This window comes from Podarcis gaigeae (genome assembly GCF_964106915.1).
Source record: "Podarcis gaigeae genome assembly, chromosome: Z".
In the NCBI taxonomy this organism is placed as follows: Eukaryota; Metazoa; Chordata; class Lepidosauria; order Squamata; family Lacertidae; genus Podarcis; species Podarcis gaigeae.
Genome location: NC_139691.1, coordinates 21372093 through 21387118, shown reverse-complemented (window position 1 = coordinate 21387118; position 15026 = coordinate 21372093). Strand labels below are relative to the sequence as shown.

Below are 15026 nucleotides of genomic sequence, written 5' to 3'. Positions count from 1 at the left end.
GGAGGGGTGTGTGTGTGTAGAAGCTTCTGGCTTCTGTGTGGCTGGAAGGCAGCCTACTTCACAAAGAGTCACTGCTGCTATTCTGCCCACTTTCTGCCTCAAGCCCTGTCTGGATAGGGATATGAACAGAGCTCACAAATTGCAAGCCTCCTGCTACTTAGAACAGCAAATTAATGTGCACCTTCACTCATTTTCCCCATCTAATGTTTATACAATCACAAGCCATCAAACACTGATTCCTCCATTTCATTTAATTAGCAGTCATGACTATTTTACTGCAATGGCCAATTAGGAAGAATCACCTCTTTTTCCTCAGCAGAGACAAACAGAAGTCACACTGTATGATTTCCTTGTTTTTACTTTCTGTGCATGAAGGGATGGGAGGAGATAGAAGCAGATCAAAGCAGGGAAAAGAATTTGCCATTAGAAAACAGTCCCATAGAGAAAACAGTCCCATGGAGTATTTGCTCCCTCCTCCCCCATGCTTCCCTGGGAAGATTCCTCCCCACACATGTTGTTTCTATTCAGTTGGCTGCTAAGGTCATTTAGGCCTGCTGGAGCAGATAGTAGCCAAGCAGACTGTCTGAAAAAAATCAAATAGGAGCAGAAGGAGAGAGAGCAGGAGGATGGGTGGCTTCCCTGAGCAAAAAAAGACCAAGGGAATGCTGCAGATCCAGCAGCTTTGTTCCACAGAATCATAGAATTATAGAGTTGGGTGGGACCCCAAGGGTCATCTAGTCCAACCCGCTGCAATGCAGGAATCACACCCAAACAGATGGTCATCCAACCTCTCTCTAAAAAACCCCAATGAAGGGGAGTCCAATGCCTTCCAAGGGTGTCTGTTCTGCTGATGCAGAGCTCTTCCTGATGTATAGCGCAATCTCCTTTCTTATAATATGAAAAATTGCTCTGGATTGATCCTTGCTTGTCAGGTGGCTCCCCAAGTTCTGGAGGATTACAGGATTTTTGTATAAATGTGCCTGATTAAACTTATTGTGGCTTACTTTGAGTCCTGAATAGAAAGTAGAAAACTAGGCACTGGGTGGCATTTGGAGATGTTTCCTTTTTTATTTTCCCTAAGGACAACATCATGGGTGGTTTTGAAACATAGCTCCCAAAGTGATTTATTTTTATTTTGCAAAAGGCATTTCAAGGCACTTCCTCCTTGCAAGCAGCTCAAAGGCCACAAAACCTCCGCCACTCCTCTCCAGATGTTAGTGCTTTTTTGTAGACATTAGCTTGAACCCTTCGTCTAGTATGGACCTCCTGTTGCGTCTCAGCCTCTTTTGTCTCTGCAGGTAAATTATCACTCCCAGAAAGGTGCAGGCAATGAGGAACAGCAAGACACCAGTGACGGCAAGGAAAATAATGGTCGCCTCTATTTGGCTATGTGCCAGTTTTGACCCGAACAAAACAAAGTGATGGCCATTGTCTTCATCTTCAGGAGGTGTCTCTGAGGACAAATGGATGATGAAAGGTCACTTTTTGTGGGTGGGTGGGGAGGAAATGAGATTGCATTAACGGAAGTTAACAGTACAGAATGACAGCAGCAAACAACCACTCTGCTGTCTTTTCAGTTTAAGAGCAATTTCACATTTTCCAAGGAAAAACAGGTACTAAGTCTGCAAAACCACCACACAGTTAGATAGCTAGATGAGCAATAAGGCTAGTAGAGGAATCTTTTTCATTACCAGGAAAAGTTCAACCTGTTACTTGTACCATGCAAAGAACTTGAAACAACTTGGAACCAGTCCTTAGCCCACTTGACCACTTCGATCGCTGGAAATTATTTATTTATTTATTAATTATTGTATTGTATTACAATTTGAATTCCATGGAGTGTTACGTTTGCACAGATGTCAGCCATAACAACGACTAACTGGGCTTCCATCTTAACCAGAGTTTGAACACTGTTTGCAAACCATGGCTAAGAGGGAATCTTCCTAGCATTAGATGCAGTTAGTCAGTGAAGATGTAATAGCAAACCGTGGCTAAAGCTGACAAGGTTAATGGCTGCTTACCTGGGAAGCAGCAGTTTGCAGCCTGGTGCAGCCACGGCCCAATGTGTGGGCCATCTTCGGCACAGCACGACCACTGGGGGATGTTAGAACCTCCCCCCATTGGCCATGTGGCTTGGCACCCAAACCCTTTCAAATGGGCCAATTAGGAGACTGTGTGTGAGAGAGAGGTTGTGGCAACAGGCCTGGCTTCACTCAAGTCTATCCCTGTAGTATATATCCAGGCCGCAACCAGACCTCTGCAACTCAGATTGCCATGGGATTCCATCTTAGGTCTGAACGTAGTTTGCAAACCATGGCTAAGAGGGAATTTTCCTAGCGTTAGCTAGTCAGAGTCAGTGAAGATGTACAGTGATTGGGGGGGGGGGAGTATTTGATCCCCTGCACATCAATCTCTGACTTTTGTCTTCTTGGTTTCTGGGGGCTTTCCTGATGTCATTCTGTCTCTCACACCTGCAATAAACCTACCATTAAAATTATGGACTGGTCATTTCTTCGTCAGAGGGCAAACAGGCAAAGTTAGCAGGGGATCAAATACTCCCCCCCCCCTCACTGTAACAGCAAACCATGGTTAAAGCTGACAAGATAATTTGCAATGGTCATGGAAGAAGGGAGCTGGATAGAGTGCACACAGAGAACACTGACTCCCAGTTTGAACTCACAGAATCGTGGAATTGGAAGGAACCCAAATGGTAACCTGATCAACCCTGTGCAGTGCATGGGGTTTGCAGGGAGCCAGCAACACTGGACCACTGGGTGAACTTGAGGAATGAAAGGAGAATAATGGTGGACAAAAGGGGTGCCTTGCTAGGCTTCACACCGGGAATTGTCCTTATTCAAGAATGCTCAAAAGGGGTATAAACCTGAGATGCAATGACAGCCATACCTGTATAGGAATTGGTCTCCAGAAGCACTGAATCTGAAAAGAAAGTACACAATTTAGTAGGAAGCTACTGGGAAGCACAAAAGGATGCCATAGGAAGCTGTGTTCTACTTAGACGAATGACGTCCATCCAATGTAACAGTTGCTGGGAAAAGATCTCTAAGGTTTCAGACAGGGGACAGCTCCCAGTCCTACCTAGAGATGCTGGGGACTGAATCTGGGACCTTCTGCATTCAAAGAAGATCTTCTAAGCACCAAACTATGGCCCTTCCCAAGCACTGGGACACTGTACTGGAAATATTTTTATGGGGGAACTGTTTTTAAATGTTCGCATTGTTTTTAATAGTTTTTCCACTTCCTTCTTGGGCTGCAAACTGTTTTATTTGTTTTGTAATTGCATATTTTACCCATCCTCTGACCCAGTGGTGAAGGGTGGGTAAGAAATGAGACAAAACAAATAAGCACAAGAGATCCCTGTGTTCAAGCCAGATAAAATGGGTGTCTGTAGCATCACATTGTAATATTAAGAACACAAGAATAGCCTGCTGGATCAGGCCAATGGCCCATCTAGTCCGGCATCCTGTTCACATAGCGGCCAACCAAATGCCTGTGGGAAACCTGCAAGCAGGATTCAAGCACAAGAAAACTCTCCCCTCCTGTGAGTTCCAGCAACTGGTTTTCAGAGGCATTTCCTCCCTCCGACTGCAGAGGGCAGAGCATAGCCATCAATAGCCCTCTCCTCTTCCACAAATTTGTCTAATAATCTTTCAAGGCAATCTTGGTTGCTTGGCATCAACTGCCGCCTGTGGGAGAGATTTCTACAGCTTAACTGTGCTTTTGCACTCCTCTTGTGACTTCGTCCTTGGGCATCAGGGCTGGCTCTGCTCTGCTTTTCCTCCTCCTGTTCTTCCATCAGTCCATCCGTCTGAGTGCACGGACAGGCAAGGCGGGTTCCTAGCCACTCAGTGCCAGAGTGGAGAGGCTCAATTTTTGTGTGTCCCTCCCCACCCCCCCGGACCTGCACCTTGGTGGGGGCTACCTAACCAGCCCCTAGGTACAACCCTGACAAAGGCTCTAAATAAAATAATGGTAATGATATAATGATATAATGATAATGATGTTGATAAAAACCAACCTGCTCTCTCCTTACCGTGCTTAGGAAAGACTGTGAAGAGGGTTTCCATTCCAGCATGGATGTGATCGGCCACATGGCAATGAAGCAGCCATGTTCCAGGATTGCCAACCAGCATCTCCACCACTTCAAAGGTCCCAGGGAAGAGGTCCGCCACATCTGCTCTGTATGCGTTGCCACTCTGTCATGTGGGGAGGACCCAGAGAGCAAACATTACTTTGGAACAGGGAGGGCTGCCCCTGCAAAGCTACTGCCTGCACCAAGAAGAGCTGTGTTTCTGGGCCAGGAAAATCGAATCATGTGACTTCTACCTATTAGGTAAGTTGTTCTTGGTTTTTTTAAAAAAGGTAAAATTATTCTGCAGTCTTGTTGATTTTTAGGTAAAGGTAAAGGGACCCATGGGATGCGGGTGGCGAAGGACTTGCCGATCAGAAGGTCGGCAGTTTGAATCCCCGCAACGGGATGAGCTCCCGTTGCTCGGTCCCTGTTCCTGCCAACCTAGCAGTTCGAAAGCACGTCATAGTGCAAGTAGATAAATAGGTACCACTCCAGCAGGAAGGTAAACGGCGTTTCTGTGCGCTGCTCTGGTTTGCCAGAAGCGGCTTAGTCATGCTGGCCACATGACCTGGAAGCTGTACACCAGCTCCCTCGGCCAATAAAGCAAGATGAGCGCCGCAACCTGAGAGTTGGCCACAACTGGACCTAATGGTCAGGATCCTTTTACCTTTAAAGGGACCACTGACCTTTAAGTTCAGTCACTGACGACTCTGGGGTTGTGGCGCTCATCTCGCTTTATTGGCCGAGGGAGCCGCGTACAGCTTCCGGATCATGTGGCCAGCATGACTAAGCCGCTTCTGGCGAACCAGAGCAACGCACGGAAATGCCGTTTACCTTCCCGCTGGAGCGGTACCTATTTATCTACTTGCACTTTGACGTGCTTTTGAACTGCTAGGTTGGCAGGATCTGGGACCGAGCAACGGGATCTCACCCTGTTGCGGGGATTCGAACTGCCAACCTTCTGATCAGCAAGTCCTAGGCTGTGTGGTTTAGACCACAGCACCACCTGCATTTATTTGGGTTCAATTCCCCACTTGGCATTAAGCTCACTGAGTGTGACTTTGGGGGCCAGTCATTGCCTCCCAGCCTAAACTACACCACAAGGTTGTTGTGAGGATAAAATCAGGAGGGGGAGAACAATGTATGCCACCTTGGGGTATAAATGTGGGATTTAAAAAATAAAATAAAAAAGGTTGTTGTTCCCCCCGGCTTAAAAATAAAAAAGGTAAGTATCTCATTAGTTGCCTCTAGAAACAACACAGGGATTGTCATAAGAACGTAAGAGCCTACAGCTGCATCAGGCCCATGGCCCATCTAGTCCAGCACCTTGTTCTCACAGTGGCCAACCACATGCCTGTGGGGAACCTGCAAGGAGGACCCAAGCACAAGAGCCACTCACCCTTCCTTTATTTCCAGCATCCAGTATTCAGAAGCATGGCTGCCTCCAGAACTATGGAGGCAGAGCACAGCTGCTGTGGTCAATAGCCATTGATAGCCCTCTCCTCCATTAACTTCATCCCTGGAGTCATCTTCCAGGTTGGTGGCCATCACTGCCACCTTGGGAGTGAGTTCCACAGTCTGTGTGCTGCATAAACAAGGACTTTCCTGAATCTCCCAACATTCACCTTCACTGGGCATCCAGGAATCTGGTGTTATGAAAACTTTTCTCTGTCCACCTTTCCTCCATGCCCTGTATAATTTTATAAATGCCTGTCACCTCTTGCTTGCTTTTTCTTTAAACAAAAACTTTTCATGTTAACTTAGGGGGAGGGGGTGAAGCTGAGAAGGACACTGACCTCACAGTTCTGCATATACGGGCAGAGCACTGCATGGATTCATAACATGGGAAAGCTCTGCTTTGTAGCAGCAGACTGACATTACATAGCGTCATAAGGTTATTCAAGCAATTGCTTCAAATGCTCACCCGATAAATGAAGGTCTCAGCATGGAAATGAACTGTGTGGATGTCAATCTCCTGGCCCATTCCCAGCAGGTACCAGTTCACCCAGTCTCCTTCATACATTGTCAGCCCAGGCAAGTTTGCATAGAGTTTACCATTGATGGCTAAGCGGGAGGGAGGAAGGAAGAAAAGGTCTGCTTATTGAATGAATGGAATCCACCCCTCTGTGGTTCATGAAATATTGCAAACTGCTGCTAGGGGGCACTGTTGGTTTTCCATGGGTTTATACAAGCAGTTGATTTCAGCTGGTTACACCAGTGGCGTAGTGTGGGTTGTCCGCACCCGGGGCAAGTCAAGTAATTTGCGCCCCCTAACCCATGGATTTACGCCCCCTAACCTCCAGATGTTGCGCCCGGTGCGGCCGCCCCCCTGCACCCCCCACGCTACGCCACTGGGTTACACGCCTTGTAATGGCACAGAGCTGCTATCCATAAAGACGGTAGCAACTCACCTTGAAGCCTAAAAGTCAGAAAAGATTACAAGGTTTCAATGCATCCTAATAACTTACATTTTTTGTCCATCTTATACCCACAGGGGTACAATTATTGACTGGGGCTGGTGGGAATTGTGGGGGCTACTAGGTTGGGGAAGGCTGAAATATTTGATCTTAAGATCCTCACTTCTGAGACACCAGGAACTGTTACAATCTCTTGGGATGCTTCTGTGGGTGGGATATCCACCCCCCCACAATGGGATCTGGTTGACCACCCTATCTGGGAATAAAGAGGAACCTTCCCTAGGAAAGGTTGTCTAGTGACTCCAGTAACGGTTTTAGTTGCCTCTCCCTATAATGTAGCTAGGTAAAGGTAAAGGGACCCCTGACCATTAGGTCCAGTCGTGACCGACTCTGGGGTTGCGGTGCTCATCTCGCTTTATTGGCCGAGGGAGCCGGCGTACAGCTTCTGGGTCATGTGGCCAGCATGACTAAGCCGCTTCTGGTGAACCAGAGCCGCACACGGAAACACCGTTTACCTTCAGAGTGGTACCTATATATCTACTTGCACTTTGATGTGCTTTCGAACTGCTAGGTTGGCAGAAGCAGGGACCGAGCAATGGGAGCTCACCCCGTCGCGGGGATTTGAACCACCGACCTTCTGATCAGCAAGCCCTAGGCTCAGTGGTTTAACCCACAGTGCCACCTGCATCCCATAATTTAGCTACATTACATTCTATTACATTTATACCCCACCTTTCTTCCAAGAAGCTCAATGTGGTATACATGGGTTTATGTCTTCCTTTCCTATCCCCACAACAACCCTGTGAGGTAGGGTAGGCTGATAGACTGTGACTGGCCCAAGGTCACCCAGTGAGCTTCATGGCCGAGTAGGGACTGGAACCCCAGTCTCCACGGTTTTAATCCAATACTCTAGACCACTATGCCACATCGACTTTCCCTCTCTTTACAGAAGTCATCTCAGGTGCTTTGCTCCCACGTGTCCTTCCTGCAACACCCCTGCTCTCCCTAGTGGCAGGGTTCAGAGGTTTGGGGTTGAGTTGGTCTGGTTTCATTAACATTATCAGTGGATTCTAACTTAGAAAGGGCATCTAAGGTACAGCCAAAAGTCAAATCCTAGCAACTTCTGAGTCTTTCACGGATTACTTCCAGGAACTAATCATGTGCAAATTGCTACACAGCAGGCTTTTTTCTTTCACAACTTAGCAACAATTAGAGAGAAAAGCTAATGGCTGAAAGTGGCAGGTTCTGAAGTCTGTGCTGCTGCACTTTTCCAATAAAAGGGCGCTCCCCTGTGAAGTCTGAGATCCTTCCTTAGTCCTCCCTCTTCAGAAGGTGTGTTTAATGGTCCTGAGTGCAGGGTGCTAAGCAACACCTTCTCGACTCTTGAAACATTGGGTGAGGGCACAAAGTGGAATTGAACCTTACACAAAACATTCTTATGAGTTCTCTGCCCAGCTTCCCCAACACAACAGATAGTTGGTGTGACCAACCTCATCACACCTAGTGCTGTGGGCCTCCCCCTCTACCCTCTGAACATCAGAAGAGCCTGTTGGACCAGGCCAACGATTCACCTACTCCAGCATCCTCTTCTCACAGTGCCCAGCTGAATGCAAGCAGAATTTGAACACAAGTCCGCTTACCCCTTTTGGTGAGGAAGCATTGCAAGAAGGCAGAGGCTTCACCTGGCTCCCCATGAGGGAACTGGAACAGCAGTGCCCTTCTTGATAGGCAGTGGGGGCTTAAGCCCCACCTATCAGGAACTGTATCCTAGCCTGTACTTGGCTTTGGCTAATGAGGATGCAGGCTGGGACATGGGCTGTGCCAGAGGGCAGAGCAGATGGAGCCGACAGTGGGCTTCCCTCAGATCTGCCCCTTGCCCATTTACCATATATTTTCGGTCTATAGGATGCACCAGACCATAGGACGCACCCGATCATAGGAGGGGGAGAACAGGGGAAAAAAAAATCTCCCCCTCTCTGCTCAGCGCCCCTCCAGCAAAGCGGCAGGTGAAATGGAGCCCCTTCCATTTCTCCTCCCGCTTTGCTGAAGGGGCACTGCGCAGAGAGGGAAAACTGTGCAGCGCCACTCCAGCAAGGCGAAGCCTGGAGAGCAAGAGGGATCGGTGCGCACCGACCCCTCCCGCTCTCCAGGCTTCAGGCGACTATCCGCAAGCCTTCGGAGTGCAGTGAGAACTCCCGCTGCGCTCCAAAGGCTTGCAGATAGCTGCCTGAAACCCCTGGAGCGCAGTGACAGTTTGCGCTGCGCTCCGGGGGCTTCAGGCTTCTCCTTTTTAGCCACGGGGCTGGGGCTGGGGAAGCCCGAGCTTCCCCCGACCCCAGAACAGGTCTGGGAGTGGCGGCAAGGTTGCAAGGGACCCCTGACCGTTAGGTCCAGTCATGACCGACTCTGGGGTTGCGGCGCTCATCTCACTTTATTGGCCGAGGGAGCCAGCGTACAGCTTCCGGGTCATGTGGCCAGCATGACTAAGCCGCTTCTGGTGAACCAGAGCAGTGCACGGAAATGCCGTTAACCTTCCTGCCGGAGCGGTATCTATTTATCTATTTGCACTTTGACATGCTTTCGAACTGCTAGGTTGGCAGGAGCTGGGACCGAGCAATGGGAGCTCACCCTGTCACAGGGATTCGAACTGCTGACCTTCTGATCGGCAAGCCCTAGGCTCTGTGGTTTAACCCACAGAGCCACCTGCATCCCTTATTGGTCTCTTATTTGCATGGGTTGGGGTAGGGGAGCCCGATGCCTGGTCCTGCAAGATCATCTCTCCCCTACCCTCCAGGGGCTTCAGAAGTATTGCTGCCTATCTTATAAATATTATAGTTATTGCTGCTGTTATCATTTATTGATTACTTGCCCTTCACCAGCAGGTCCCAAGACGGTTTGCTAAAGTTTAAACTGAAATACTAAAACCAGTTAACACAAATTACAGTCATCAGAATAAGGTGGGTTCTGAAAACACATAATACCTTGGTTGAAAGGCGCTAGAGGGATCCCTTTCTTTTTCCTACCCCCATAGCCTTTCCAGTGAGAAACCCAAATAAATAAATATGAACATTACTTTTGAAAAGATGGTAACAGTGGGAAATAGATGGCCCAGGTGTTGTTATTTTTTAATATAGTCAATTCTAGGCGACACTTTGCAATCCAGGGCAAAGGCAGGCAGCCATGCAGGATGAAAAAGTAATAAGACAAAGTCACCGTGCATTTTGTTGCTCTCCAGAAACTCTTCATCCTCTCGGTGGGAATGAACCCAGTCCCCTTGGGCATACTTTTGCACATTCTCCTCCAGGTACCAGGACTGGTTTTCATCAAAAATCAAGAAGAGGAGTGCAAACTCCTTGTTGACACCTTTCCTTCTCCCACCTAAATCCAGCGTCCCTTTACGGCAGACCTTTAGGGGGCCAATGAGACCACTGAACACATCCTGGGGGTAAAAGGGCAGAGAAAAGTTGGGAAGGTTATCCTAGCAGTTTTACTTACAGACTCCTGTTAGTTGGAGCAGCTTCTGGAACCAAGAGAATTCTCCTCCAAAGTACAGTCATACCTTGAGTTGAATGCGCTTTGGGTTGAACGCATTCGTGTTGCACTCCGCGGCAACCCAGAAGTAATGGAGCGCGTTACTTCCGGGTTTCGCCACTCGCGCATGCGCAGACGCTCAAAATGATGTCACGCGCAGGCACAGAAGTGGCGAAACGTGACCCGCACAGACGCAGATGCGCTGTCGTGTCTTGCGTTCCGTTTGGGATGCGAATGGGGCTCCGGAACGGATCCCGTTCGCATCCCGAGGTACCTCTATAGATTCTACGGGCTACAACCAAAGATTTCTATAAACCAGGGTTTCCCAAACTGCCATACGTCTGGATTTTCCCAGACGTTACTGGGATTTCAAAGGTGGAATTGGCACCTGGGGGTGATTTCTGAAAGGTGGCACTTTGTCTTTTTTGTGTGTGTGCATTTTTGTAAAATGAAAGCTTAACAGCTTTGGGGTGTCCTGGTTTTTACTTTTTGATATATGGCAACCCTATTGCCAGGAGTGAGGAATTCTCTCCCTCTCCCAATGGCACCAAGAAGCAGGGAGGAAATAAGAAAGTTATTTCTTAAGATTTTTTTTGAGTCATCACAGTGAAAGACGAAGAATCCAGTCATTCCTCAATGATGGCATTGCTCGCACTGAGCTCCTCTCTCCTTCCCTTCTAGCAACAACACCTGCCTCTATGGCGTCCATCCATGGTCAACTGTCTCTGTACCCTTTGTTCTGCACCCTTAACAAATGTCATGTTTTGGCAGAAGGGCTAGTTATGCGGTCCAGTGACGTGTCAGCTAACTGTTTTGCCTCCTCTCCTCCATCTCCTAACACCTTATAACTCTGCTGTTTTCCTCTCTCTAAGTTGTTATTTTCCTGAAAGCCCTGCTGTAATTCGAGACTGCTATCCTCTTCTCTGGGAGCTACAGGAGAAGGGGGGGTGACCTTCACCATTCCTCCTCCTCTTCAGCCTTGTCTCTGACAGTGAGCACAGGTCTTTGCTTGCACAGAGTAAGCTTAGTATGAATAAACATCCTGGTGGGGAGCTCCTTTGCATGGTGGTATAATCCTCTCACAAAAGCTAGAGAAAAACTGCAAACCTTTACGGGATCCACACTGGAATAGTAGATCCAAGAGACACAGGCAGAATCATTAGGTCCTGGGCCAGATCTTTCAGGAACATCCCACCGATAGGTGACAATTTCACCTGAGACAGAGACAGACAGACACAGAATTTATTATTATTATTATTATGATTATTAGAGAGAAATTGACATCTTTCTACTTCTGTTGGAATCTCAGCAACTTATTTATTTCATAATATTCATACTGTAAAGGTAAAGGGACCCCTGACCATTAGGTCCAGTTGTGAACGACTCTGGGGTTGCGGTGCTCATCACGCTTTACTGGCCAAGGGAGACGGCGTTTGTCCACAGACAGGTTTTCTGGGTTATGTGGCCAGCATGACTAAGCCGCTTCTGGCGAAATCAGAGCAGCGCATGGAAACGCTGTCTACCTTCCCGCTGCAGTGGTACCTATTTATCTACTTGCACTTTGATGTGCTTTCAAACTGCTAGGTTGGCAGGAGCTGGGACCGAGCAACAGGAACTCACCCTGTCACGGGGATTTGAACCGCCGACCTTCTGATCAGCAAGCCCTAGGCTCAGTGGTTTAGACCACAGCACCACCCATGTCCCTTATACTGTACAGCGCGTAATTATATTTTTAAAAGACACCTCAAAAGGGTTTGCAAAAAAAGAGAAAAAGATAATACAATTACCAATGTGGAAAATTAACAATAATTTAAATTTTTTGAAAAGTTAAAATAACAATAGACTAGAAGATTAAAACTTGTATCAGGTTTCTATACATATCTTACAATTAAGTCGTTTAAATATCCAGTTATGAAATGTTTCTTATCGAAAATCAACGGCTTACCCACAATTACCTTTTGGCCTGCTCTTCCCAGGCACTGGCCTACATTTTAAAGCTCTGTATCTGAGCACCCCCCCTTCCTTTCCCTCTGGAGCTTTCTCCATGATATGCCGCTCTCTAAAGGAGCACACTGGCTCCTTTAATGGGAGGAAATGGCTCTTTGGGTTTTCTTTGGGTTGCCATTTGCTTCCATTGGGCTTTAAAGAACAGGTTTTTATGGTGAAAGCTCAGGAGCAAAAAACCAAAACCAAAAAACCAAAAACTTCCAAGGAAGGAGAGTCTTTCACCTTCCAATGGGGTCCATTCCACAGCTAAACAGCTGCTCCTGTCAGAAAGTTCTTCCTGATGTTTCATCGGAATCTCCTTTCTTGTCACTTGAGTCTATTGGTATGGGTCCCAGACTGTGCAAAATGATAGGGAGCCCACCCAGCCTCTAACCATACAGGTGCCTGAGGATGGACTCCAGGTGATCTCTGTGAGCACTGCAGGGGATAGTTAATAAGAAGCTTGGCCACTATACATGACACAGGGGTCTAGACAAGGCAACTCACAGCAGAGGCCTAAGACTCACCAGGCATTGCTGCTTCTGAGCCTTTGTTGCTGTTCTTCTCTAGGACTCCATGGGCATGAAGGGAGTAAGGCCGTGTGGCGTTGTTCTTGAACACAATATTGAGGACGTCTCCCACTTCTGCCCAGATGAACGGACCTAGAGGCAAGGAGATGTTTTAGGGAACAAGCGCTGTTGGGACAGTGACTAGGAATGGATGAGAACAACATAAAAAGATGTACACTTGAAAGCAGTGCATTGAAAGCAATACGTGAGTGGCATAACAATGCTCATACAGTGATGTGCATGTGCTCATGCAGTAGCTGTGGCTATTGCTGGGTCAGTACAAAGAATTATCTCAATGTTTCCACAGTCCAAGCTATCGGAAGAAGTGGGTCTACTCAAGCCTGCCAAGACATGCAGGGGGCATTGCTATACTAGGTTCAGAGTGAATTTGGGACCCAGACCTGCCCTCCACTTGCTTGCTTCCCAAAGTAAGTCCCCACTCAGTAATGAGAGTTCTGAAGTGAAATATGCAAGCACTATTTTAACCTGCTGCTTTGGGAGAAAGCAACTCTCCAGGACCCAATGCAGGCCACGCCTCTCAGTTCTGCACAACCCTGCCTGCTTTTACCTGAGTGTGTTTGATTTAGCCTACTATACATGCCAACCTAGCAGTTCGAAAGCACGTCAAAGTGCAAGTAGATAAATAGGTAGCACTCTGGTGGGAAGGTAAACGGTGTTTCTCTGCGCTGCTCTGGTTTGCCAGAAGCAGTTTAGTTATGCTGGCCACATGACCTGGAAGCTGTATGCCGGCTCCCTCGGCCAATAAAGTGAGATGAGCACAGCAACCCCAGAGTCAGTCACGACTGGACCTAACGGTCAGGGGCCCCTTTACCTTTACATGGGAATAGCCGGGGGGCAGGGGGGATAGTTGTCCCCCCAAATCAATAAAAATCAATAAAAATGCATAGCTAACTGAGGTTCTGTCACCCCAACAAAAGGCCTGCCCCCCCAAACAAACCTTGCTATATACCCATCCATCATCTTTGCAAACAATTTTAATTAGCTAAAACACTGAAAGGCAGGAGGAGGCTCACTCTCCTGAATGAACTGGTTAGAGTGGTGCCTGAATATCTTGCTTCAGAATTCTCATTCTTCAAGGGGAAGAGGCTTTTACAAAAGGAAAGGAAAGCTACAAAAATGGGGAAACAAAGATCCCCCTGCTACAACTAATTAGCCAAGGAAAACCTGGCAAAAATATCTTAATGATAAAACTTATATACTGTATAAGAAACATGCAGCACTTATTTTACTCCTCAGATTAAGAACATAACCAATAAGAACCTCATCCTCCATTTATTATTGGCAGCTAGATTAGTGATCATAAAGATTTGGAAAATTTTAAATGCAAATCTTTTTGAAGGCTGAAGTTTGCAAGTATAGGACTTCATGCTTTTGGACAAACATTTCACAAAAGGAATATTGATCCAGTGCGATGGGAGGACTAACACTTTCTATATATCCTTTTATTGGCTTTGTTAAGGCAATCAAACATGGTTTTCACTCTCAACAGACTCAAGGAAACTTATTGAGAGATACTTTCATTTGATTGTCTTTCTTGGAATGTTTAAAAATACAACCATTAGCTGCTATTTAGCTTTCTTTTCTGTACATCTACTAAGCCTCCTTTTCCTAGTATGGCTATATTTTGTTAATTGAAATTGAAAAACCAATTACCCAAAAAACCGAAGAAAGAAAAGAAAAATGCAATCTGAAATAATTAAGAAAACAAAATGTATTGCGAAGTTCTTACATTTCTGGATGACAATGTAAATGATGACATTTTTCCTTTTATTAATTGCCCCATAGAATTTTTTGTTATATTATCCCTTCCGCCTTCCACATGTTCATGTTCTCTCCACTCCCTCGCCTTTTCTAGTTAATTTGTTTTCTTTTTTCTTCTTAGAAAACAAGAATGCTTCATATATAATCGCTATGGCAATGAATTGCAATAATAATGTTAATAAAACCGTTTTTAAAAAGAAAAAGGAAATAGAAAAGCTGAGAGTCTGGGCCCCAGATTTGTTTTGTGCCTAGTACAGCTGTGCTCCCTTGCAATTATAGTCAGACCCATCTCTTCTGATGGCTTGCACTGTGACTAAGCAGCGGTAGTTATTTATACTGACCCAGCTATTTTCCCATGAGAGCGGGAAAGGCATGGGCAGAAGAGTGGGCATGGACAGAACAGCCCATAATAAGCAGCACATAATAAATTTCCATTGCTACCCACAGTACGCTGAAGAGCCATGGAGAGGGAAAAGCAGAAAAAACTTATCAAAAGAACACAGCACTCCAGAGATACAGTCCACATTGACATCATGCCATTAAAGTTCTATTATACCAGTTTAAATAGTCAGTGGCTTCTCCAAAAGGATTATGGGAGCTGCATTATCAAACCACACTGGGAATTGTACCTCTGGGAGGGGAACAGGGGCT

The 15026-nt window shown here is 46.7% G+C and overlaps 1 protein-coding gene across 2 annotated transcripts in view; it reads right to left on the bottom strand.

Moving 5' to 3' along the window:
• Nucleotides 1–239: 239 nt before the first annotated feature.
• HEPH (hephaestin) overlaps nt 240–15026 on the bottom strand; it is a 51043-nt gene continuing 36256 nt past the window's right edge. For both annotated transcript variants that reach the window (XM_083722079.1, XM_083722080.1), the window contains exons 15-21: nt 12552–12686; nt 11146–11252; nt 9721–9946; nt 6015–6154; nt 4052–4214; nt 2905–2937; nt 240–1453 (exon numbers count right to left, since the gene is read on the bottom strand). In XM_083722079.1, the coding sequence (XP_083578205.1) occupies nt 1215–1453; nt 2905–2937; nt 4052–4214; nt 6015–6154; nt 9721–9946; nt 11146–11252; nt 12552–12686 (1043 nt within the window). In that variant the 3' untranslated portion in view covers nt 240–1214. The remainder of the gene's footprint in view (nt 1454–2904; nt 2938–4051; nt 4215–6014; nt 6155–9720; nt 9947–11145; nt 11253–12551; nt 12687–15026) is intronic.